Below are 27,818 nucleotides of genomic sequence, written 5' to 3'. Positions count from 1 at the left end.
GGTGGTTTTGACATTGAAAATTCAGAGATAGATGACCCCTGATAAATTGAATTGTTTTGGTTAAACTGAGTTGAATATTTTTGCGCCATGTTTTACATTTATTTATTTATTGCCGTCAAACAAGAGTAGACCGTTTTGTTACAACGATAAAATATAGTATACACTTAAAACATAAAATACTAATAACTAAACTAAACACTATCTGGTTTACATAGCATTACTTTACGATGTTCTTTATAAGCGAATAGAATTGAAATATTTTTTTAATTTGCTTTTTGTCATTGTTAAGTCAATAGCTTCGCAGTGCTTGTTGTAAGTTGCCATCATCTGATTTAATGGTCCAAACTTGGCATAATTTGTACGATAATTGTTTGTTATAAATGTATTTCGGATTCGTAACTGCCGGGAAGGTATATAAAAATTAAGTTTAGATAGAAGTTCGACTGAATCAATACGACACGAAATGATATCGTTTAGAAATGAAACCACATTGCTTATTCTCGGCGCTCTTTTAGTGTTTGGATGTTAATGAGCATACAGCGAGCTTTATAAGATGGGAGAGGAAATCGTGTCCAACCTATTTTGCGAAGGGCAAACAATAAAAATTGCCTTTGTACTGATTCTATTCTTTCTTCATGTGTGTTTGAGAAAGGTGACCAAACTATGCTACAATATTCCAGTATTGACCTTACATACGAGATGTATAATGTTTTAATTGTATATGGATCATTAAAATTGTAACTAAAACGCTTTATAAATCCAAGCATTTGCTCTATTGATGATTGTGTTGTAATGGTCAATGAATGTTAATTTTGAATCTAGAATGACTCCCAAATCTTTAACTCTTTCGCACTTTTGTACCACTTGATTTCCTAGAGTGATTGAAATGTCAGGTGTATTTCGTTTCCTACTAAAAGTTATTGCATTACATTTTTTACGTTTAGTTGCAGAAGGCTTTTGTTACACCAAAGGTAAAACATAAGTATTTCTTCCTGTAATATCTTTATGTCTTGTTCGTTCCTAATTTCTAAAAAGAGCTTCATGTCGTCGGCATAGATAAGAACTTTTATGTTTTTGAGAATGAATGATATGTCGTTTACGAATAAAATGAACTAAAGAGGGCCTAGATGGGAGCCTTGAGGAACTCCTGATGTGACTTGAATGGGATTCGATTTCTTCCCTTTAAATCTAACTATTTGTTGACGGTTAGTTAAATATGATTCGAGCCATTTGAGAAGACCTGATTCAATTCCTAATTTTTTCAGTTTGAATAATAGCAAGGGTATGTCGATACGATCAAATGCCTTGCTAAAGTCTGTGTAAAGAGCTTCAATGTAGTTTCCATTCTCCATTGCAATCAATGAGTAGTTGACGAATTCTAGTTAATTTGTATTAGTTGAACGTCCTTTGAAGAACCCATGCTGCAGACATACATGACATAATGGCAATTCCACGGTAGTTACATATGTCAGATTTTTTGCCACTTTTAAAAATGGGTACCAGGTACGAGATTTTCCATAAATTGGGGAAAATGCCAGATTCAAGCGACATTTTAAAAAGCCAAAACAGAGGAGCTGTGAGTTCCAACGCTAAGTTCTTCATAAATATGGGTGGAATCCCGTCAGGTCCAGAACCTTTGGAGGCATCTAATTTGTTTAGAGCCTCCATAATATCTTGCACACTGACATGATTGACGCCAATGTCTGTGGTGAATTCTGGGAAGAAACCGAAATATTCGCGATCACGATCTTCTTCAGAAAATGTGGTGTAGATGTCTTGAAAGAAGGTTGCGAAAAGATTGCAGATTTGTTCCGCGTTGACACCGACATTTTCTTTAAGTTTCATTTTTGAAGGGAAGTTTTCCGATTTTAAATTATTTTTAACATGATTAAAGAAATTTTTTGGGCAAGATTTTATTTGAAGTTCGGTTTTTGAGTTATACTCTGCAAATGCTATTTTAATGGATAGGTTTAGTTGATCGCAAATGTCCAAATAGTTAAATAAGTTCCTTTTATTTCTGATTTTTTTATACCTTTCAAACAATTTTGTGTAAAAGACGTCTACTGAATTTTCGATACTTGTTTCATTTCTAAACAACGTTTGACAATCTATACTGCTTAGTCTTTGTTTTATGTTGTCAAAATTTGCCAATAGACCTTTCTCGTCCGACCTAACCCCCTTTTTTCTTATTTTTATTCAAAAGACTACACATTTTTAAGAATATTTCCGCTGAAATGAGACTTTTTAGAGCTATCGTGATTTTTTAATGATTTTTTTAAATTTAAAAAATGCAAGAATGTTGAGTATTTTTTTCACCTTTGCAAGAATGGTGGGACTCAAAATATGTGTTTAGGCAGCACTGTTTTGTATATTTTTGCTTGGCTTCCTGGCAACGCGGCAAATGAAGTGGTGACTCGCGGTACAAAGTTCATTGGTTATGTAAACAAACTAAAGTGAACCTCTCGGTGGAGAACGTTGCATGGTAATGTTTAACCTTACTTTTTTGACAGTTCAAAGAGATTGTTTACATGATCTTGGAATTTTTGTTGATTCGATCATAGTATGAGAAACTTGGTTTGGTTCGCTGCCAAATGTTAACACTTTCTCAACAAGATCGCTCAGCTGTATTTTTTAATTGATGTCGGCATCATACATTGTTCCGTTAAATTTAACATTTCTACTTTTCTTGTACATGATTCATTGAAGAAGCAAGGAATTTCTAGCCAAACATTTGAAAAAGGCCTACTGCCAAATGCAAACAAATCGAATTTTGATGTTCTCTATTAAAATTCTGGGACAGAACCTGTGGATAGATGTTTTCTTTTTCTTTTTTCTGTTCATTTTATCTCTTGTCTTGCATAGCCACTCTTTCTTCCTCACATATTTTAAATGGACTGGCTACATTCGACAGTCCCCCCTGACTGCATTTGACGGTTCCCTTTGGCTGCATTTGACAGCTTCCTCTGGCTACAATTGACATTAGGTTTTTTCGTATTCACACGTTCCGTCCCAGTTAAAAACTATCTATCTGGCCATGTACATAAACATAACGCAACAATGGATTATGAAGAATTTTGATAATGATTTTATAACAAATTATAAAAGAGCCCGGCTGATATAAAAGTCCTAACTAGCAATACACTTATTATAAAATGATTATAAAGGATTATTGTAACTGATTCCAAAAGGATTATAAAGGCAGTGAAATACGTACTCAATGAATTAAGGGGTGTGTCTGATGTAAACAATATGCGCAATCAAACTAAATAAAACAGTATTCAATTTTTAAATAGAATTATAATGAATTCGACCAAAACTTCTTTTGTCTTTTCTCATTTTAAAATGTTTGGGTAGAATTTAGATTATTTTGTCGTTGTTGCGATCAATTTCGTTTGGTTTGTTTTGTTCACAATGTTAGTCGCAGAGCATTTTGGTGATCTATGGCAATTGATGACCTTTACACCCCATACTAGGTCCGCTCCTGTTGCAGCTGTTTCGCCCTGTCCGGCACCGAGTCAACCGATGGTTCAACCTGCGCCGCACTCGTCTGTCGCTATGTCAATGGCAGGGACTTGGATTAAAGGCCAAAATTTCAGCTACGGTTGGTGGTGTTGCTGCAATCGGTTTGCCTTCGGCCACGTTGGACATTCGGCTAACGGGAATATTCAGCGATTCCGATTCGAAGGAAGCAGCGCCAGTAGCAGACTGCTTCGGTTCAGCAATACGCTCCGGTATCGGACGAAGCTAACACTCCGACAGGACGAAGGTTTCAACGAGGGGCTCAGGCATAAGTAGCAGAGTCCTTGCACTTCCTGCTGAAGTGAACAATTCCGACGAAACCACTGCCGCTCTCGCCAAGTTTGATCACCGTAATAAGTGCAACGTCAGCGGTATAGTGCCAGGATTAGTCGAGAACAGTGCCAGGACTGACTTGCCAAGAGCTACAAGATTAAATAGTAATGCGTTTTTAAAGTGACCGTAGTATAACGTAAAGGCTTTACCAAGATGATTTATTCAGCAGAATAAGATAGCAAAATTACCCAAAACATAAGACCTGGCTGCCGAAGTGAATCCACACACATCATCACCTACAGAGGCAAGTAATATTGGAACGCAGCGAAATTCCTCACAATAAATTGATCTCGTTAGGTGAAATTCCAGGAAGTACAATTTTCATAGCACAATTTAGTCGACCGAAATTGTAGTCCTCAGTCGAGAGAGAGACTGATAGAGTAGCAGCAGCTAGGAATTTTCTTTCGAAAGCTAGCAGCGGTTTCGCGTATCCTGCGCTAAGTAGAGAGCGTTAAGACAGATCTCCGAAACATGTCAAGTGCTATCAGATGAGAAAAAACGTCGCATCTATGACCAGTACGACAAGGACGGTCTGCTGACCAACGGTTCCGTCCGGTACCACCATAACACACGGCACCGGCGACACATATATATTCACAACATACTAATTACTTATCCTTCCGAAAAAGTAAATAAATTGACTATGCAATTTATCATTCGCTGCCTAGTTATTTCCTGCCAATTTAAACACGACAGCAGTTGCAGAAAGCTTTATTGCGGTGCAAAAATGATGGCAACTCGGGATATAATATAAATTTACATATAATTTCTCCTCCCTGCTCTGCATTATTATCACTCCTATCAACTCCTTCTTACTCCTTAACGTCAGTGCCGAGCACTGTTTTGCATTTGTCGTTCTAAATCAACGACAATGCGATAATCGTCAATCGACGAAACTTTTGCTGAAATGGAACTTGAACACGAATAATAAATAATTGTTCCATTCGAAAGCGATAACCTTGTTGTCCTCATGTTTGCAGCTATCATACGCTGGTAGGCATTCTGACCAATGGAAACGTTTTTCGGTATGGGCATTGAACGATCATTTCAACAACTTATCATCGACCGAATTCGTTACCTATAAAGTTCAGGTAAACTTCACCACCTAAAAATGAGTAATAAATCGGATCATCTTGTTAGGACTTAACCCACGAGCAAACAAACAAATGTGTACAAATCCTTATCCATTATCCAGAAAGCAATCGTTTTATAGCCAAATGCTTGATCTTACGATTCAGCATATGCCACCGGGTTTTGCATCGAGCGCCGATTGGTCAATGTATGAACCAGGGGTGACATTACGCATCTCAAAACGAAAGGTTTATTGTATTCAAGCTTGTGTGAAAAGGTCGATTCGAATTGGTTGCATAATGTGGCACCAGGTTCCCATTGTTCCAATCCTCATCCCTCTTGAGTTGATAGTCTTTCAAAGAGCATCGAAAGTATTCAAGTAATGTAAATTTTAAAAGTCCATGTAAACAAGTCTTAGGTAAACAAGCACACTGAACTGTCAGAAAAGTGAGGTTATACATTTTCATGCAATGCTCTATGTTTTTGACAGGTATATGAATGAATCATTTCAGCATCAGTGATGCCAGGTCTATTCAAACAATAGCCTGCAGTGAAAATATAAAAGTCTGCAGATTGCTACAAAAATCTTCAATAAATTTGACATAGAAATGTAGTAGGGTGATGAGCCTATTTGCGCCATGTTTCTATTTTCACCCTACCCATTTGAAGCCGTTGGTTAGAGCAGTGTCTGCCATCTTTGTTCAACGCATTGAGTCAAATGGTAGCGCAACAATAGGGGCACTCGATTCGAGTTTTCATTGTGCTCAAACACGAGAATTTTACTGTTTTCAACGCATTTGTGTTATTATATTGGTTCTGAACAACGAAGCAAAGCGGTTGATGTCAATTTTTACGCATTCTATTGATTGTAAGGCAAGAAATTATCGAATTAGTGAGGCACCTTGGTTAGTATGGTGAAAATAGGCCCATCACCCTATGTATATATTTTAAATTATCAAAAATGTTGAAGGCTTGTGTATAAATTGGCTGGCATAGGCTTTGTTCTGCTAAATATTTGTAATCTGCAAAACATCTGCAGTGAAAATGCAAAATCTGTAGATTTACTAATATATATGCAGATCTGGCATCTTTTTAGTATTCCCCACAGGAAATTCATCCAAATGGTGTAAAAATGCGGGGAAACAAGGCAAGATAGGTATTCAGAATATGGTATTAAATGAGCAGCTTGCACTATTTTTGATTTTTTCAATAGTTAGAGGTACCAAATCATCGCGGCAATCGGCAGTAACGAATTGGGGATAAAAAAGGAAGCATCCTATCATATAAAATTTTTTGACGAGAAAGGTCTATTGAAATTGAAAGGCCTCTTCGTACTCGCAGTCATCGGGTCTTTTGTTATCATGTACAAATACAGAAAACTCAATTGCTGTATGAAACACTTCATTTTTCCATAGTGGAGTTAATAATTCGGTGACAAAGAAGTCTTCAAGAAGGTTTGTGAATAATAAATCTAAATAACAGTTTTGCTGATTTCTAACATGATTAATTTGGTTAAGTCCTAAACTTGCAGTTTTGTCAAATATGGACTGCAGAGTTTCGTTATCCCCAACGACTGGAAGTAGGATGCTTTCATTTTCTGTGTCTGGAAAGAAGTCAATGCTTCGTTGATTGAAGTCACCATAAATATGAACTTTTACCTCTGGGGGAGCTTGGTTATAATGTCTTCGGCAATAAGAAAAAACTTTTCAAATGTATCTTTGCGGGCATTATTTGGGGGGAAGTACACAGAGGCAAATATATGTGTTTCACCTGCCAGATGGGTTTTAACCCACACATACTCAAATTCTTTAAATTTCCTTGTAGTAATGATTTCTGCATTAAATTTTGATGTAATTGCTATTAAAACACCCCCTCCTGACTTCTTTTCAGACATATGAATGTCTCGGTCAGCTCTAAACACATTGTAGCTGTTCCCGAAAACTTCTTCACTTCTAACACTTTCGTCGCAACTAGTTTCTGTAGCCAAAATAATTGTATAGGAGCTACTTAAAATATTCTTTTGAATTTCATTCATTTTAGATGCACAGTAAATTAAAATTTCTACTGACGACTCTACTTGAGGAGTCTAGATTACCTCTTTTTGTTGTCGTTCAAATGGCGTCGAATCTTGGCAAACTGCGGTGTCCTCGTCGTTTCCTTCTAGGGAATGCGTCAATGTCGTCGAAAACACGAATGTTGAGAATGGCACGCCTTACACAAAACTGTTGACGAGCGCTCCGATGTTGGGTGCATTTGCATCGTCGACCGTGGTAAATCATCCACTGGATAGGGATACAATGTCGGTCCTCTTTGAAACTGAATTGTTGACCTATAGTTCGTGGGGGGTCCTGAGAAATGATCCTTTGCAGCCGCAAGAAGCACTCTATCCGGTGGCAGGAAACTATTGTTGTAGTGACTACTCGTATGGTTTTTGTTATAGTGGGTGTTGCCGGCCCTAAATGTGATTCTGCGATTGGTATTGCTCGTATGGTTACTACTATCGTGAGTGGCGCGCCGCTTGCTCTTGATCAGGTCGAGGAAAATTTGTGGTGCTTTTGTTTTTTTCATTAACGTTATTATTATTATTTCGCCTCGATCTTTTTTTTACGTCTTCTAGCCTTTTCGGCCTGTTTTTGCTGGTTCAGGTTTCTTAATTTGCGTGCATCGTAATCGCTCCAGTCTGCTTTCCATACTTTCCTTGTACCCAAAAAGCGCCAACCTGAGTTATCGATATTTTTGTCGTTATTTAATTCGGCTTCCAAACTGGGGCATGAATCAAGCGATGATATAGCGTTTTGACTTGCCGTTATGTTTGATGAAAGCGCCTTAAGTTCGTCGAGGATATCAATAGTTAGCGCAGAATTTGTGAAGTTTTGACTGGTGGATATGTTCGCTGACAGAGACTTAAGCTCGTCAAGAATATCAATCCCCAGCGTCGGGTTTGACGTCATAGTAATACTAGCCGCTGTGTCCAGAGACAGTTGATTAAGCTGGCTTATTTCATCATTCATGGTGCCCAGTTCAGCTGATAGCTCTGACGTTACCGTTTTCAGCGTGCTATAGACATTGTTTTTCGTTGTCGTCATTGCTGTATCGAATAGCGAGGTAATGTGATTTTTAATGGCAACAACACTTCCAGTCAAACTGCTGTTTTTGTTTATTGCTATCAATTCCTGTTTTATTGTTGTAAGCAAAATTTCTAGGCCATCGATCGCTTCGTGAACTATGTTAGGCTTCTCCAGTTGAAACGCGAGCCGGTGCATTACTTCCGTATTGGCTTGCAGTTGTGATTCCAGAAGTTGTTGTTGTTCAATGAGCCCTTTGAACTCAATCTTGGCCTGCATCAATTCTTGACATGATTCACAGCACGGTAATAGATACGAGTTGATGTCCACCCTCTTGTCCTTCTTCCGCAGTGTTCCACTCGGAACAGTCACTTCAATGCAAGCGGCGTGGAATTTTCTTGGGCAACCTATACACGTCCACATAACTGTATCGGCGGAAGTGGCGAAAGTGCAAATTTCGCAACTCATTATGATTGATGTACACACACGAAAAGCTGAATTAATAAAAAAACTAAATGAAATATCGCGCACGGCACCTGGATCGAACGATAAACGCGTGCGAACTTGACGACGACTTGTTGTGAAATGATAGATCAACTCTAAAATTTTCCTGAACCTACTTTAAATCTTAGATGATTTTTGCTGTACATATTTAACTCTATAAGGTATACGCTGATATTTTACGAATTTGTCAAACTCATGCTGTACAGTGTCCGTGGAAAAGTTTGCTATATTAAGATCGTTCAATGGTTGAGTTTATTGAACTGTCCAGACACAAATTTGAAACAGAATTGTGTTAGTTTCTATTAATTAGCATGAGTACTCGATTTAACCATTATTTGTAATTAATAATGATCACTTAAACAGGACACCCATATGCACATGTCTTAAATATGTAGGTATACTGAATGTGTGTTTTGTATGATGAATGAACCCCATCTCAATCAATCAATTCCTAGTGTCGAAAGTGTCTCGAATTAAATCAACCTAGCTATTGGACCAACGTGCTTGAAAAATTTGTTATTTGTATAATGTTGGGTGTATACTTGTATATAACTTGCAAGAAGCTCAAGACAAACAATAGGGTTTTTTTCCAGTTACAGGAGCAACTGGAAGTACCGTGGAACAAACGGGGTAAAATTATTCACATTGCTTTTGGTAGTAAACATGAGGTAAATTTTTATGAACCGAGGAATAAGAAGTGATAGGTAAAACCTATTTAGGCTTTTGAAAATCGTTCAACTACACACATCGATTTGACATGGTTAAGCCGTAGTAACAAGTGGCATATATATTGTTCGTCGATAATTACACGACCCCTAGATGTCTTGTCACTTCTCATCCATGTCAAAAATGCATTCATTATAGATTCTCCTATTAGCAGTATGTTGTTTGTGTTTATGGATGTATATTGCACACATAATTTGATGCCTGGGTTATCCTGCACTGGAACAAATCTGTATATGTGCATACATTAGAGCAACATCTAATGAACGATACGATGTTGTTATTTAGTGTAATGGTTTAAAGGCACAGTATTTTCGGTGAAGGAAAATGTATATTTGGCGAAAAAATCCGTTCTTGAATGTTTACCGAGGCAGATAGTCTAGTAGCCATTGATCTAAAATGACGGATAACAAAGCTAAATTGAAAACTCGAGTAATCCAGAAGAACAAATCATATTCCCTGGATAGTTTTCCAACCGTCATTTGTGAGATCATTTATTATTTTTTAATTCATCATAGTTTCTCTATTGTGGGCCAATATCTAGCGTCCAGATGGGGAGTCACCTCTCTGGCGTCGGTGATAGGTACTCAGTGCTTACTGAGGCCCGCGGAAAATGTGAATAAAAAAATAGTGCCTCTATTCATTGTAGGTACCCATTTAAAGCATTACTTTGAGCATCGTCTCGTCTGCTTTTTCTGTTTAACGTGATGAACGGCTCAAATAATAGAATGAATAAAGGGGCTTTCGATTCGAGTTTTTGCTTCTTTCGAACAAGGGATTCTTTGCATTTTTACAGGTTAGTTATTTTACTGTTTCTTATAAACTAAGCTAAGAGATTTTTCCCCTTTTAAACGTAATCATTGGTTGTAAGGCGAATAATCAATAAAATAGTTCAGTGCCCGGACTACTTCGACCAAAAGAGGCGTCATTACCCAACGTGTTTGGTATCTTTCTAGTAACAGAAATCAATTCTTATTGTACTTCTGATGAACGTCGAAAAGTCTTCCCCTTGTGCAGTTAGTTGTACAATCGGCTGCATCAAACCTGATTCCAAACATACAGTGATATGGCTCAAAACCCCAAAATGTACAGTACATTACGCAAACACTACCAAAAATACCCAGTTCTATACAATAGGCACAATTGAGCACCCCCGGTACCCGCACGATTATTCATCATTTTGATATCGGTCGATTCTGCCGTCTTCAGCGATTCCTTTCGCACAAAATACCCGACTTGAAAAGAAACAAGAAAAACCCTTCAGGCGGAACTCCTGCGCTCAGCTCCAAGCAACCGAAACAGAGCGAGGTACGTGCAAATGAGCAAAAAACGGCGAGTGTGCTCTTCATATCTAGAGAAGAGAGTGTACACAATCGACTGCAACGGCGTGAGCTACAACCACCCGTTGAAGGTAGAGAAGCTATTGAAAATCCTGTGAAATGTGAACAGCCGGAATCACATGGCCGGCCGCAATGCGCATGACTCGTGGCGGTCGAGTGAGACGATCTTGTGTGTATGAAAGGTTTGATGTTCCGTACACCCCTGCCCTGCCCTCTTCGTGAACAAGTCGGCCTGTCTGGATGCGGTGATAATTCCGGCGATTTGTGATGTACAGTTGTAGGTATTATATTATACCTTGCTCGCGCTACAACTGCCAAGCCGGTAGCCGCGCGGCGGTATAGAAGCGGGTGTGTACATTTGCGCTCAATTTACGTACGTAGAAAAAAGCGCCGATCGTGGCATTGTTGCCATATTTTTTTCTGTGAATGAGAATAACCACGATGAGTTGGATACATGTTGCCACGATCCGAAGTTTTTACTCTCGAGGAGCAGAAACAAGTCAAATGGAATGGGGTACAAACCAAGATTTTTCTTCAGTTCAACTCGCTTTTGCAATTACCAACAGTGGCATGCTTTTCATACTTGCTCTATGATAAATCCTGTTTTAATCCAACTGGTGGCGTGTTTTCTTATTTATGAACCCTCGGATCCCATGGCTAGATATGTTCAACATAAATTTGCAAATGTTATTGTGTGGGGGAAAGGAAAGATAGTTAAATTATCAGTAATTTAGGTCTGCAAATCCAAACAATTTTTTCAAAGCAATTTGACGGTTTGGTGATGCAGGAGGTAGGGCACTGGTTTGATGAATCAGTTGTCTACGAATGTAAAGGGTTCCTATTGGGGTGTACCTCATTAGGGATAAAAAAGTTTGAACGTGAATGTTTGTACTTCTTTTAATGTCGTAGAATTGCTCTGAAAGCTGATCAAACTCGATCAACATTTAATTGTTGTATATACTTGCAGAAAAACAGAATATTTGACAATTTGGCATGCTGAAGTACAACTTGCTTTAATTTCTTGACGAATAACAATGAATAACGAACATTATCGTAGATTAGTTCTTACATACATGCATAGTGAAATTTTCCAAGAAGAAAATGTATGCCTTGAAGAACAGCTCATGAAAGAAAGAATGATGGATTTTATTATTGTTTCAACGGATATACGAATGTTGATGACAGACGGCGAGGGTCGTTCCTCGGCAGTTTTATTAGAGCAAATCGTACAAAGATTTATTGAATGCTCCCCAGCCGGTTAATTTGGATGACATTGTATTTTACCTAACCATGTACAAATGATTCTAAACTACTCCGGATCCGTGCGTAGTATGGAGACTTCAATGCATAGCAGGCCTCAAAATCAGTAGTGTTCCACTACAAAAGTCCAATGTTAAGAACGCGTTTACCTTCGTTGCAGTGATGTTTTTAATTACTTTATTTAACAGTACTGAACGCATTAACTTCACTGTGCTGTGGGGATATTTATCTATTTACAACATGTATGGAAGATATACATTTGGATATAATTCGTTCAATCAATTCAGGTATATCTCCCGGGGCCAGGTCATGCCCACTTTATTGTCCTCGATATACGCGGGAATCTTGGGAGGGGAGGTGAATTAGGGTGTTAGTGGACTGAATATAAAACAAAACAATTAATCGATACATTTAGCTTTTTGTGTAACATCCAGAACAACGGTGTATTGCTCAAAAGTCCCCGAAAATTTCCCCAACAAACTAAAAGATTGTTCAAGGTGCCAAGTACACGGAGCAAGAAAACCTACTGCCAGACGTGTGTTGAAGCAGATACTGACAGAATGGTAAGCTGCTGCCATTGCGAGTCGTAGTGGCACTATAGTTGCGTAGGTGTCAACGACAGAATCGTAGAGCCAGACCGAGCGTTTACATGTCTCAACTGCCAACGGCCATCATCAATGAAACCAGTGGAAAGGCCCAAGAATGGTACCATGGTTCCAGCAAAAGTTCTGTAGGCCACTGGGAGCGCCCGAAAAAGGTTGGTTCAACTGCAGATCGGAATGTTAGAATGAATTCGCAGCGATGAAGCTGCAATTCGAAATGGAAGCTCTGGAAGAAACCTTCCAGCTACGAGAGCAGATGGAGTTGGTAAATGAGGACGATGACGATAAAAGTGCGATGTTAGAGCAGAGGTCGCACAACAAAGCGAGGCATTGGCGAAGTCAGCAGTACAAGGTTCTGAGCTCAACTATGATTAGATCCACAGAGACAGCAACTGGGGTTGTTTAGCAGACGGAGAACACAACGACATTCGGGACAGGTGCTAGACAGGAATGCCGTAAGCTACCAACTAGCGATAAGCAAATCGTTTTGGATAGGGCGTTATAAGGTATTTCGCTAAACGATACAGCAGTATTGTATTCGTTAGGATGGCGAGAGCGTTGTGCACACATATGTCACTAGCGAGCTAGATCCACCCCAGCCAGTGTTAGAACCCGTCTTACCGCGTATCTGCGGTATGCAATTAGCTAGGCAGTTATACAGATATTTCCCTCCCACAAAGACCGGGAATGAACCGATACCCTTCAATTACGTTCCAACAAATACTCAAGTTGGTCTGTTTCGAAGTCTTCTGTCAAACAATCCGGTTGTTGCTGGTACTGGATTGAGTGTCAGAACATTGAGATTAAGTACCAGGAAATGTATCGCAGCCGAATCTCATAGCCCATGAATCAGAGTCGAACCCAGTGTCAACCGGAGGATATCCGATGCCGAGGTCCGGATTCGAACCGCAACCCTTTTCGGGGCAACCTAATGTACATCTACCGTCGAGATCCGGTGGTCAATCGTTCCCGGCACCAACAGCTCGTTTCTTATCATGTTTCGGAGAGACTCCAATGCCAAGGGTACCGACGTGGAATCAGGGCGGACAAATGGGTAAGAGCGCAAATCAGTTGGATGAACTAACTCGGTTGCCTAATCACGGTGGACCGAATCCGCAGCAGCTTGCGACCAGACAGGTTATCTCTAAAGAGCTGCCTACTTTCTCGGGAAATCCAGAGGACTCTGTTCATCAGCTCTTATGCCAACACGACGTAAGCGTGCGGATATTTTGATGCAGAGAGTTTGGCCAGACTGTAGCGGTGTTTGAAGGGGAACGCATTCGAAGCAGTACGAAGTCGTTTACTGCTATCGACAGCTGTGTCACATGTTATTGCCACGCTTGAGACGCTGTACGGTTGACCGGAGCTGTTAATCCACACGTTGCTGCAGAAGGTGCACAACGTTCCAGGACCGAAGCAAGAACGGATCGACACGTTTATCGGATACGGATTGGCAGTTCAAAATCTATGCGATCACCTGGAAGCCGGCGGTCATGAGGCGCATTTGAACAATCCAATGCAATTATTCGAACAAGCTACCTGCGAGCACGAGGCTTGATTGGTCATTGTATAAAGAAATGTGGAGAGAGGTGAACATTCGATCGTCTTCCCAATGCATGTCGACGTTGGTTAGAGCGGCAAATGGTGGGACACTACACTACGAACCAAGACAAGCCTACTAAGCTATATAAGAGCGGCAAGGACAAACATTTTGGTGGTGCACACATCACAGAGGAACCAGCGAAAAGCCCGGGGAAGGGTGAGGCTATGGATATACCTCAGCGCTTATCCGATTGCAAAGGCCCAAAGCATCGGATGAAGAACTGCGGTGTGCTTGCCAAGAAGCTTGAAGACCATTCAGGAGCTCAGATTTTGCCGCATATGTTTGGGAGCTCATGGAAAGCACGATGTGTGAGATCGACGGATACCAGTTTCGATATCATTCACTGCTGCACTCAAAGCAGATACAGAGTGAACTTGTGTCAAAACAGAAGAAGCTCGAACCGAAACCGTCAGGATCTGACGCCGTTATCAACCATCACCACACTGGCAAGGCCGCACTCTTTCGAATTATTCCTGAGGAGGTGCATGGAAACAACCGTTCGGTGTCAACTTACGCGTTCTTGGATGACGGGCCGTCGCAGACGCTGGTCGACGAATATATTGCGATACAATTGGGCGTCAAAGGAGACTTGCTGCCACTGTGTCTGCAGTGGGCAGCTAGCATGAAACGAATCGAGACCGAGTCTCAGCGGATTGCTTTGAAGAGTCGTGGAAAAGTGGATGCGACAAAGTTCACGCTGAGCGATCTGCGCACTGTGGGTAAACAGGACCTACCACGGCAGTCCCTGCGATACGCGGAGTTAGCTGAGTCGTTCCCATATTTGAAAGGTTTTCCGATGAAAGATTACGAGAACACATTGCCTCGTATTCAACAACAATGACTGCCATGCACAAGATATGAGTAAGCCAGCCTGGAGAGCTAATTGCGGCGAAGTCGCGGCTCGGGTTGGCTGAGTACGGGAAACAAGACAATACTGTGGATCGCGCACCTTGCTTCCATATCTGCGAGTGTCGGGATGGTCGGTTAAAAATGATCTCGTTAAATAGTTCTTCTCGGTGGAAAGTATGGGTATCGAGGCTCAAGAATGTCCCATATCTTTGGAAGTACAGAAAACTACGAAGCATGTCGGTCAGCGGTTCAAGACGGGACTGCTATGGCGATGATTGTTTTTATAGTTTCCGGATAGCTATCCGATGGCAGTTCGTCGATTGCAATGCTTGAAGCGACGAATCTTGAAAGACCCAGTGATTGGCAAGAGTATTGTGAAGGCAGCTTTCCGAATACCATGCAAAGGGGTACATCCATAAGGCGACCCCGGAGGAACTGGAGGAGGCGGACCCTAGACGAATTTGGTACCTTCCATTGGGTGTCGTAAATCCGGCGCGCGTTCGACCCAGCTGGACTATTGTGATTTTTTCTCGTCCATGGCAATATCTAATTCAGATGATATGGAGAGCAAAAACCGAATGGTATCAGCAGATTCCGTTGGAGTTGAATGAGAAATGGACCCGGTGGACCGCCTTGTTCCAATATCTGAACCATAGGTGCGTTCCTCGCTGCTACTTTCCGGAATATTCGATCAAGGAGATCGTGTCGCTGCCGTTGTGTATATTCGTCGATGCAAGCGAGGAAGCGTATGCGAGCGTAGCATATCTTCGTGCAGAGTTCCCGGGCGGCGTGATCAGAATTGCATTGGTGAGTGACATGCCAAAGGTGACTCATTTGAAGACGTTTTCTATTCCGAGGCTGGAACTGAATGGAGCGGTAATCGTAGATCGACTGCGCGAAGCTATCATGAAAGGACACATGCTTAAGTTGGACAAGACGGTCATGTGGAGCGACTCCAAGGCTGTATTAGCATGGATCAATGACCATCGAAGATATCGGCACTTCGTTGCATGTCGAGTTGCCGAAATACTGTCGAAATCTAACGCGGCGAAGTGGAGGTACGTAGTGAGTAAGATGAATCCCGCAGTAACCAAATGGGGGTGAGAGGACCCTGCTTTGCGGCTGATAGTCATGGTTCGGGGAGTTTTTCCTGTGTGCCGGAAGCACAGTGGCCGTCGGGAATAAATCCTGCCGAGGTGACAATCGATGTAATTCCTGGTAGGTACACAGTGAAGCGATTTTAAAAACCGTCATCAATTGGGAACTGTTTTCGAACTGGACACGACCACTGCGCGCTGTGGCGTATGTTCTCCGATATCGGAAGATTTTGCAACAGAGATCTAGAAACGAAACGCCACCAGCAGTTGGTTGTATCACGCTGCAAGAGCTAGCACTTACAGTGTCAACCATTTTCCGGCTGATCCAAAGTGAAATGTATCCCGGATGAAGTTGCTATACTAACGACAGAGAAAGATCCACAGAGGATGAGGCGACAGAAATTGGAGAGAACTAGTAGAATCAGGAAACTGTCACCATACATGGACGACGCTGGAGTTATTCATTGGGATTCCAGGATCCCCAAAGCCTCGTTCGCGGCGTACGATGCCCGATTTTCGATAATGCTACCAAAGGAGGATGTAGTTACCCGTATGCTGCTGGAGTGGCATCACAGGAGGTTTCTTCATACTAATGGGGAGACTGTCGTCAATGAGATGAAGCAGCGCTTCTATGTGTCTACGCTGCGCACGATAGTACGTAAGATAGCGAGGGAGTGTCTGATGTGCAAAGCATGAAAGGCAGTTCCGGTTATCCCACGTATTGCGCCGCTTCCGATGGCCAGAATAAAAGCCCTCGAACGTCCGTTTTCCTACGTAGGAATTGACTACTTTAGACCCATCGCAGTTTGAGTCAACCGCAGCACTGCGAAGAGATGGATCGCATTGTTCACGTGTCTCACCACCCGTGCACTTCACCTTGAGGTTGTACACACGCTGACGACCAAATCCTGCAAGCAAGCAATACGACGATTTGTCGGACGTAGTGGGTCCCCGGCGGAAATATGTAGCGATCAAGGAGCGAACTTCGTTGGGGCAAACAACGAGCTGCGCAAGGAGATGTTCGCCATAGACGGACAGGTTGCAGAATCCTTCACCAATACGAACACTCAGTGGGATATTTAAGCCACATGCGGCGCCGCACATGGGAGATGCTTGGGAACGGTTGGTGAGACCGAACAAAGTAGCTCTGGCGCCAATGTATACGTCCGAACTAAACGACACTGGCTATTCTTGTGATCGAAGTGGAAAGCGTCGTGAACTTCAGATCGTTTATTTTCATTCCCCTTGAGGCGGAGCAGCAAGAAGTTTTGACACCGAACCATTTTCTCTTGTCGAGTTCCCGGGGAGTGGTACAGCCGCTGAAGAAGCAAGCGGAGCGGAAGACGGTGTACAGATGAGATGGGTACGAGAGTATTTTCCAACTATTGCGCGCAGAACAAAGTGGTTCGAAGAGGAGAAGCCGATTAGAGTTGGAGACTTGGAATTCGTCGTTGAAGATTCGTAACGGTTGGGTTCGGGTTCGGGTCGTTCAGGTCATGAAAGGACGTGATGGAAGAATATGTGATGCGTTGATACAGACTGCTGACGGAATCGATGGAACGGATGGATGTAGATGGAGGTAAGACTGGAGCGGACTCATCTGACCAGCCTTACGGGTCGGGGAACGTTATGGTGGATCGCACCAGTCCCTCGAGTACCCCCGGTTACAGGAAAGCGCGGTGCGTCGAGTGCAGGACTGACACGAGCTCTCGGACGGATTGTGGTAGTAGTGCAAAAATGAGAATTGAAAAAAGAAGTTTGACAGACATTTGCGTTGATTTGTAGAGTATGTTTTCATGAATTTGATTTGAGGTGGATTTAAATTGTGGAACAACACGGAGTTCACAATTGCCGGCGAAGCCGGGGCAAATAGTATGAGCGAGAAGTACTGTGAGTAGAAAAAAGATTAATTATGAATTTATATTTACAGTTGTGTGTTTTGATCAGCGATTTTTTTGCTTCTGTTCTGCGCGAGATGAGATTTGTCCTGCACGTATGTTCCTGATCTGGGCAGGTGCACAGCGTTATCTGACTATAGAAAATGCCATCAAGTTTTCCTGTGGCCACGTAGGAAGGAATAAGTTTTGCCAGCCTCTTTCTCACCACTCCGTTGGAAATATCAGCAACGAAGTTTCTGCAAGTAACATTTGTAAAGTTTTCTCTTCGTATTTTGATATGCTGCATCATTTACTGGTAGTATATAGCGGTGCGGTTTGTAGCTTCTGCTCAGGGCGGAATGAGAAAGTAGAATGTTGCAGTGGCGTAATCGACGAAAAAAAAAATTTCTGTGGAATTTGTTCATGCAAAAGGTAGAAGAAAATCAGAGAAGACAATTGATACTTCTATTCTGTGTCATTCTCTCAAATCAATCTAGCCCGCATAGACCAGAAACTAAAGCACACCGCTCGTTAATTCCCATGTCCAAAAGCGTTCCATTTACGTCATTGCGTTACTTCCACACGCCAGTAACAGAAAAGAATCTTACCCGTATGTACTGACAAGGATATTAAGGAAATTCGCTTGCATGATTTCGCACCGTGCACCAGCTCCGTGTACATTAAAAAAAAGCATGTTGAAATACGGAGAAGTGGAAATTGTTACGAATGATACTTGAAGAAACTTTTTCTCCAGTTTTCCAGCAGGGTTGGTGTGGTTAGAATGTCATCTTTTTGACCTTCGAATGCAAATCTACTCAAGATATCACCTACATTCAATGAATACTATGCACATACTCTGTGCAGACGCCCAGGTGCCAGTTATGCAACCAGACGGCGCACTATGGTACACCCTGCGCAAAAATTGCTAAGCAAAATGGATCTACTAGAACACACACACTGACAATCATATTGATATTTTGCCTACAGATATAACAATGTTTGACGAAATTTCGTTACCTTTTCCTAAATGCTAGAAAATAGTCAAACAGTTTACTAGCTGATGAATATTTCCAAAGTTTCATGCAAATTTAAAGCTGTCCAGAAAAAGCCAACTGTACCCGTAATTTGGCCTCGAATTGTTCTTTTATTTTCCGATGCTGAGTGAAATAAAGAGCGATTGCGATTATCGCGATTTATCTGAAAAACGGGGGCGGGAATAGCGTAGTTGGAAAATCGATTGTCTTGTACGCAGCTCACTTGGGTTCGAATCCCAAACCCGCACATAGAGTTAGAGATTTTTCTTGAGATATTTCTCGAATTCGAAGAGATGAATGACCTTAAGGTTAAAACCTCTATAATCGAAACGAAAAAAAATCTATTTGAAAAATCGCAAATTTAAAACCTGTAACACCTCTTGTGCATAAGTTAGACAACTATGACAGACCCTAATGATAAATCAATTCAGCAGCACTGCCGCATAAGTAACTCAACCAGGTGAAGAGGAAACACATATCTTATTCATGATACTTTGCCAAAAGTAGTGAATTAGTGGTGTGCTACTTGGCGTATACATAATTGAAATTACATAACAATATGCGACACTAACACAACAAAAAACCGCAAACAAATAGAAGTCATATCCACCACATTAAGCCATGCATGAAGCGGCTAAAAATACACGCTGCAACCAAGCCAGGTCATGTGATTAATGAAAACAAACCGTCATAAGAGTCCCAAAAATATATATACCGCTTAGTGCGTTCTTTTGTCTCGTGCGGATATGTATATAATTATTTTCCCGGCGAAACCAGTTTTAAAAAGTATAGAATTTGCTGAAAAGACCGACTGTAAGCCACGAGATCGCGACACGAGAAGTGCGCTTGTATAGCAATAATATGGGGTAGAATGACGCTTTATGGTAACATTACTAAATTATTGGCAGTTAACTGAACTTAGACCTGCATGTATTTTTATTTTGATCTTGTGTTTAGTTACACGTCAGTAAATCGAAAGATCCCACATAAAAATAATACATATATTGTTTGCCGAAAATAACGAAAAAATATTACAAATATCTAGGTGAATCTAACTACCGCGTGTTTTGATAACACATCTTATTTTTGTTAGCGAAATACTTTTTTCTAAAACTTGTTATGTGTACAAATTAATTTGCTTTTCCAAAATAAATATAATAAATTAAAAATACCGAAGTAAGCTGATATGTGTTGTTTACCCAACAGATGATAGGCAACGATTGGTGTGGCCACCATAAAAGTATTGCAAAATTGTTTTTGCTCTACAACGATAGCGAACTGTTTTTTTATTATTAGAACTTTTGTTGCTATCTTGCGAGCGACTGTCGGCGAAAATAATGGTTGGTATTCGTTCCTTTGCTGACGTATGACGCGCAACAGAAGGCTTTTTGCTCGTTCAGCACATGATTTGGGCCTAGTTCTAGAGCTTTTATTCAAAACTACATATCTACAATGAGACTCTCTTTGTTTACTTTCTCTTTTGATTTTTACGACGCCACTGACACTTTTCACCTATTTTAAAGTACAGGTCAAAAGACGGTGGTTTTGACTAGTATATTATGCAAAGAGTTGATGGATAAATCTTGAGCGTTTTTTTCAATTTAATGTTAAAACGGCTGTATTATTAAGGTTGGACAGAGAATGCGCAAAATTCGCAAACGAAAAAAGCGTATGTAAAATGTTGTTACAGTACTGCTGATTGATTTTTATAAAGATCCCACATACGGTGTGGAAAAAAAACTGCTTTTTTAGTTTGCGAATTTTACCCTTTCTCTGTTCAACCTTAACAGAGGAGAAAGTAAACAATGAGTCACACATTGTAGATGTCTTTTTGAAAAAACGCTCAAGAGTTTTTTCATGCTATCGTAGACTTGAGATAGAAATGAGTCTGTAGTCAACGAAACCTCTTAACTGCGTGCAGATATTTTCCAGCTACAATTCAATAGGTTTACAGTTAAACACTCGTGTCACAAACCGTCAAAATATGTTGTCTTCCGAAAAGAGTCCTTTTTGTCTAAACAGGTCGATTGCTGAGCACATCTAAATGTGTAGGTCAATTTAAATTAGAAGGAATCAACTAAAAAAACGATGCAAAACAACAGAGAGAAGGGATACAAACAAGCGCTGGATGAAGATCATTGTTGTGACATAAGGTGAAGGTCGTCTGACAGATTCCAAATCTAGAATAATCCCTTTAGTCTACTCGCTTGCCTACAGCATAATCGGAAGATCTGAAAATTTTACCTTCATGTTGTTCTCTACCAGAAACGAGGACGAACACAGCATGTACACAAAGTACGCCCGGATCAGCTCTAGTGTGGTTTTGCTTTTAAAAGCAGCGTTCGGATCGTTGAAACTGACATCCAGCGGATCCCGCTGGGGCGAACTTGGATCATTCTGCTGCTTGGCCAAGTGGACTCCACTGGTATTGGTTGCGGCTGCCACCGATCGGAATCTACGCTGGTGGAACTGTCCTCCTGCCAGAACTTGATTAAGATAGATCGATGAGGCCTGATAGCTTGCCGCGACAAGGACATCGCTGGACGGAATATTCCGCGCTGATGGCGGAAGTGATCCACCAATGAAAGACGTTGAGGACACTTTACGCGACACAAAACTATTGCAGCGAGAAACGGATCGCAAAAACGCCATTACACAATAAATTTATTACCGCCGCTCAAAAGGTCCTTAACACTGTGGCCGCCGTTCGATGGGACAAATTTTCGAGCAGCAGTTGGAACGTGGCAGAGGAAGGAGCGACTTTTCACAAAAAGGGCTTACACCAATACACGCGTACTAGCAAAATTGGATCTCGTCTTTTCTTTCCAACACGTTGAACAATTTGCTAAAACTGGCCCTCTCTGCTTGGCACACGCGAACCGAGAACGATTCTTCACATTACACAACGAAAATTTAGCGAAATTACGTAAACACTTTTTCCTTCGGTCACTCTTTATTGGCCGCTTTTGCACAACCAGCCGAAATTTGCGACACTGATACGGCCAATTTTTGCTTTCTGCAACCTCTCTAGTTCCCGGAGGGACCGGAATCACCAGATACGCAAAAAACGATGAACTCGGACACGCCACTAATTGTCACCGGAGAGTGATAGATTTTTCCAACTTTTTATCAATTTTAGACTGTCGCCAAAGGTCGTACGTTTGTTTCCCCAGCGATTCCAGTTATTTTCACCGTCTAGTCGAACAAGCAAGGACTTTTCTAATGTTTTCTTACTGCTCTGATGAAGCACTGGCACTGGGAACAACGCACTTGACTCAAAGGAAAAACGTTCCGTACTCGACCGCGGATCCAAAGACAGTGAACGATTTTCCTAATGTCACTCTACTGCACTCTGCCATGTATCCAAAGCCATAGACGGCAATCACTGAGTGCCGTCGAGCGCAAGCGAATTGAGTTACTAATAATTATCGGGTGAGTAATGTGCGGCTCGGTTTATGGGTGGTGGATAACGGGAGAGTTTTCGGGAGACCGGTATATTTTACTGCGAGAGTGAGCATTGGCCACGTGCTTCAGCAAAAGGTTTCTTCTGATCCTTCAATTCAGACTGAATATTGTCGGATGATAGCTAGAAAACATTCAAGATATTTTTTTCTATTTACCTTTTATGAATTTATATTTCAATTAATGCTAAGATACTAAGAATTGACATTAAAAGAATAGGGATAAGGTATTGTCAAGTATAAAAATTAAGCCATAGATTTTTTACTGGTTCTATCGATCGATTGAGTTTATATCATGAAAGAAATTCGGTTGATCTTGCCCTTTACAAAGTTAATATTAATTTTATTGATAATAATTATTGAGAATCAAAAGGCTATAGCTGTGTGTGTTATAGTCATGTACACTGCTGGTCAATAAAATAGGTGTGAGAAAAAAATACATGAAATTTTGAGTTTTTGTCTAAAAATATTTTTATATTCAAATATTTTATAGTTAGGCACAGTCGTAAATATGAAAAAGAACACTTTTATTTGTAAATTAAATGTTATGCTTTATCGTAACTCTTTCTTCTCCATGAAATCCAAAAAAGTACCTGGTCAATGAAATAGGTGTATTGTAATCCATTGCATTAAAATTTTTCAAATCTAATGATTTTAAGACTTCAACATTTTTAACAACTAGTAACCTGTGTAAGCTCCCTTATTCAACCAAATTTTATCGATTTGTCTTGGCATTGAGTCATTTAAACGCTGATAAGTTTCCGTTGGTATAGAGTAGCATTCCTTTTAAGCTGCTTTCCTCAAACGATCATTATTTGTGAAATTTCGATCGAATAACTTCTTTTTAAGAACATTCCGTACATTTTTCACGGGATTGATGACAGGAGATTGGCATGGTCCGAAATTATAGTCACTGTATTATTCCGAAATCATTCCTTTACATACTTCGATGTGTGTTTTTGGTCAATATCTTGCTGAAACTGTCATGTAAAGGCACGTTATCTTTGGCATAGGACTGCATGACATCCTTTAGGATGTCCATCCTTTAGCCTTGCATTCGAATCTTGCCATTATAGTGGCGTTGCAAAGAATAGGACCTGCGCCATTCCACGAAAAGCAAGCTCCAAACCTCTTTGTTCTCGCCTCCGTGCTTTACCATATTTTGCGTGTGTCGCAGATCAAACTGTTTGCGCTTTGGACGTTTAACGTTTCGTTGTGCATCGGAGGAAAACAGGTTTACCTTTGATTCGTCCCTCCGAAGGATATGTCGGCATCTTTTTATTCCTTCTGAACCAGGCCCATTAACGCTGTTAAAAAGCAAATTGCATTTTTCTTCAAAGGCTTTGGCTTCGAAATAGTGGAACCTTCTTAGCAATTCTTTCTGGAAGATTGGGGTCTACGGCCTACAGCAAACTGTTCTCGGACCTACCACTTTTCCAATTTGTGCTGAATTGGTCTTGGATGACGCGAATGGGTCAGATTTCGCTAAAATTGCAATACGATGGTCAGCTGCTGTAGATGTTTTCTTAGGTTTTTTGCGTGTTTCCTTTTTTCAAAGGTTTTAAGGCATTTGTAACGAAGTTTTCGGAACGCCGCAGTGTATTCGCGATTTATTTATACGTCTTATCTTCTTGAACAAATGTTTTTTAGCAAAACTCGTTCCACTTGAGTACAGTGAGATGCTCGACCCATTCTATAACAAATCTTTGACTGATTCAACGTTTAAATACATTTATTAACACGCAGAATTCAAACTTCCTCAAATAAAACGTATAATGGAATTAAGTAAAATAATAACACTTTAATATATTTCACACACCTATTATATTGACCACACGAAAAAGCCTGCGGTAGTCTTGTTTTGCATCTTGACAAAGATTGCAAATATAATCAGCGCCAACAACCCACAAGTAACTTGACAGATCCCAAGGCTTCTGTGTGCGGTAGGTGTGATTGAGACTGCTGCAACTTGGTATGCGTAATTGAGAGAAAAACAAAATAATCTATCACACACCTATTTTATTGGCCAGCAGTGTATGTGTTCGTGTCAATAAAGTGTTACCTCAGATGCAATGAAACGAAATCTGACAAAATGCATTATCTGTGTGTGCTTTAATGTCCTCGTGGTGTATGAGCCACACTTAGTATTCGCTTCTCATCTTCTACCTTCCTTGCTAATTGAATGTCGTAACAGCATTCAATTCAATTGGTAACCTTATTCATTATATGCATGTTATGCATTTATAAGAACAGGGAAGATGCTTTACATGTGCATTTAGTGCCACAAATATAAAGCCGATATAATGCTATTATGATGCTGCGTGTGCTGCCGATATAATGCTATTATTATGCAACTCCTCTTGAAGATTATATTCGGCATTTGATTTCATCCGAACATATGCAATATAAGTTAGACAGCAAAAGCTGCGCACGGCAAGGTACCTCTGTTCGAGACATACTAAAGTTAATTTTCATAAAACATTATTCATATCGTGTGAGAATAAAATTTCAATAAGCTTAATCATTACAACGCACTAGGAGAGAATCAATTACTGTTTCAAACACTATTTTTATATTTTCGTTGCAAACCACATTACGGAAAATGACAGCTCAAGCTTTATAATAGCATGACATTTGTGCACTGGTGCTATAGTACCGCACACACGGGCTGTCGACATCTGCACAGTAATAGCACTATATTTCACCTTTTCTGACATAATACTGGTATTATATCAGGATATATGGCATAGCAGCTCTCTAAGACAGCCTTATATGTAGATCTAATGCAGATATTAGGCTATGTTATAATGCTTATTGGTTACTTGGGTGGTCTACCTTACTCATATAGATACGGTCGCTCCCTGACTTCCATCTGATGTCTAGTCGCTATTGCTTACTAAACGCTGCGAAGCTCACTCCAAGCTTTGCCTTTTTGTCGCTACTGTAGTGGATTGTGATACAGGCAACTAGGTTTTTCAATGTTTAGGCAAGCAGCTTTACCAGGGCTGCGACATCGAAGAAAAACCTGAAACTTGACGGAGTTTTTTTTCTTTATGAAGCGCGCAATAAAAGAAGGAACTGCACAGACTAACAGACATAACACTTAAAAACAAAGCTTCATCCGCTTTAACGGTCATTTTAAATATATTCGTAGTTGTGGACTGCGGCCACATTTGCAATTATGGCGCAACTTATATATGAACAAGCATATGGGGGATAGACTAATAGTGAAAAGTTGTTCCCAAACCTGAGGAGTAACCCACCAGCAAATGAGTGTTTGGGACCATGAATAAAAGGTGAAGCTAGCGTTTTGCGAAAATTGCTGGATTGATGTTCGTTGAGGGAATTCCCTCATAGTGTTATGTCGGTTAGTCTGTGGCAGGAGCTCAAAGAAGCTATAGATCTTGTACTGACCCAGACGCTTTCACCAAAAACTGGCAATAGCACACCCCAACTAGGATTGCAGCTTGGAAGAATCAACACGGTGGAGCTCAAGAAGAAAATGGAGGAGCTTTACAAGTTCATAAAGAACAAGAACAACATCCAATGTCGTTTTTGCTTGACGCCGAAACTGAGTCAGGTTCTAGAATCTCCGTTCGTAGAAATGGAGAAGTGATACACCTGGAGAGGATGAAGAGAAGAAAAACCGAAGAATGAGCATGAAGTCGATCGGAAACTAGCAAGCGGTTAGCGAACGTTCTTAAAATTAAAAGGCAAAGCCAAAATTGAAAAAGGAAAAGACAGCCTAAGCCCCATCGGGAAACAAAATTTAGGATTTAATCTTGAGCGTTTTTTCAAAAAGACATATCTTGAGCGTTTTTTCAAAGCGTCATATCTGCAATGAGTTACTCTCCTTGTTTACTTTCTCTTCTGTTAATAATTCGGTCACTTTAACATTTACCCCTCAACTCTTTGCATAATATGTTAGTTAAAACCACCGTCTTTCGATCTGTACTGTAAAATAAGTGAAAAGTGTTATAGTGACGCCGTAAAAATCGAAAGAGAAAGTAAACAAAGAGAGTAACTCATTGCAGATATGACGTTTTGAAAAAACGCTCAAGATATCTGCAATGAGTTACTCTCTTTGTTTACTTTCTCTTTCCAATTTTACGGCGTCACTATAACAGTATAACATTTTTCACTTATTTTACAGTACAGATCGAAAGACGGTGATTTTAACTAGCATATTATGCGAAGAGTTGAGGGATGAATGTTAAAGTGACCGAATTATCAACAGAAGAGAAAGTAAAAAATGAGAGTAACTCATTGCAGATGTCTTTTTGAAAAAAAGCTCAAATGTGGGCAAAGCATTAATCGTCGAGATGAAGGAAAGGACGTACGCTGAGCTCCTTCGTAAAATGAGAAACTATTAGGAGATGAAGTCATACCGGCTTGAACCTTCGTTCGAACCCGTCACAAATCTTGATAGCTCTTGGTTTACCTAGAACTTTTCAACAGCAACAGTCTTTCTCAAGGCTACCTATATTTTCGCTCGATTAGTCTTTCTCAAGACTACCCATATTTTTTTCGAAAATTAGTCTTTCTCAAGTCTACCTATTTTTTCTACTCAATCAGTCTTTTTCAAGACTAAAACATTTTTCAAGAACAATTCAGCCTAAAGAAATATTTAATTCTTCCAACATGCCTGGGTCCTCCCAGAAAGGCCGTGTGCCAAAAATTAAAGCTAAACGGAAAAGGGTATCTTCTCCACCCGAAAATTCAATTGACTGCAGCAACTCATTCGATGTTTTATCCGAATGTGAAGCTGATGAAATTTCTAAATTTTCTCGCATTGCGCATAATGCCAATGAGAAGAAAACGCAATCACCTCCGCCTATAACAGTGATGATCTCCGACTTCAAAGCCTTTCGAACTGAGCTTTCGACGTTCCTTCCGGACGTAAAAGTCTCTTTTCAGATTGGACGAAGAAGAGAATGTCGAGTTACAGCGGAGGAATTGATTGGCCACAAACGACTACTCCAGTATCTTACGGAGAAGTTATATAAATTTTATTCATATGATTTCAAGACAGATAGACCATTCAAGGCTGTCTTGAAAGGGCTACCACAAGGTCAAAGTTTGGATGAAATATCCAACGAATTGAAACATTTACTTGGCTTTTCTCCTTCACAAGAGAAAGGCTAATTCATTTTAACCGTAATGAGGGTAATAATTTGAAAGTATTTGAAAAAGCACGTTTTATGTTCCACGTGCGAGTAAAGTGGGAACATTATAGACGACATGGGGGCAGAATTCAAAATCTGACCCAGTGTCGTAGATGCCAAGGCTTTGGGTACAGCACAAAAAATTGTCATTTGGATTCCAAATGTATGATCTGTGGTGATAAATCGCACACGAAAGATACTTGTCCGGTGAAAAAAAACACAAAAAGTTTCAAATGCGCTAATTGTAGCGATAATCATAAATCTAATTTCTGGGGTTGTCCTGTTCGAGAAAAATTATAAATTCTCGTTCTAGAC

General features: G+C 40.5%; 1 protein-coding gene across 2 annotated transcripts in view; it reads right to left on the bottom strand.

Annotated features, from left to right (window-relative positions):
- LOC131683919 (proline dehydrogenase 1, mitochondrial) overlaps positions 1–22,210 on the bottom strand; it is a 78,909-nt gene extending 56,699 nt beyond the window's left edge. Inside the window, exon 1 of one of the 2 annotated variants that reach the window (XM_058966330.1) lies at positions 21,122–22,210. In XM_058966330.1, the coding sequence (XP_058822313.1) occupies positions 21,122–21,529 (408 nt within the window). In that variant the 5' untranslated portion in view covers positions 21,530–22,210. The remainder of the gene's footprint in view (positions 1–21,121) is intronic. The other variant, XM_058966329.1, reaches the window with a different exon arrangement.
- Positions 22,211–27,818: the final 5,608 nt, after the last annotated feature.

The sequence above is a fragment of the Topomyia yanbarensis genome, chromosome 2 (assembly GCF_030247195.1).
Source record: "Topomyia yanbarensis strain Yona2022 chromosome 2, ASM3024719v1, whole genome shotgun sequence".
In the NCBI taxonomy this organism is placed as follows: Eukaryota; Metazoa; Arthropoda; class Insecta; order Diptera; family Culicidae; genus Topomyia; species Topomyia yanbarensis.
This window is presented reverse-complemented; position numbering and strand designations above follow the sequence as displayed.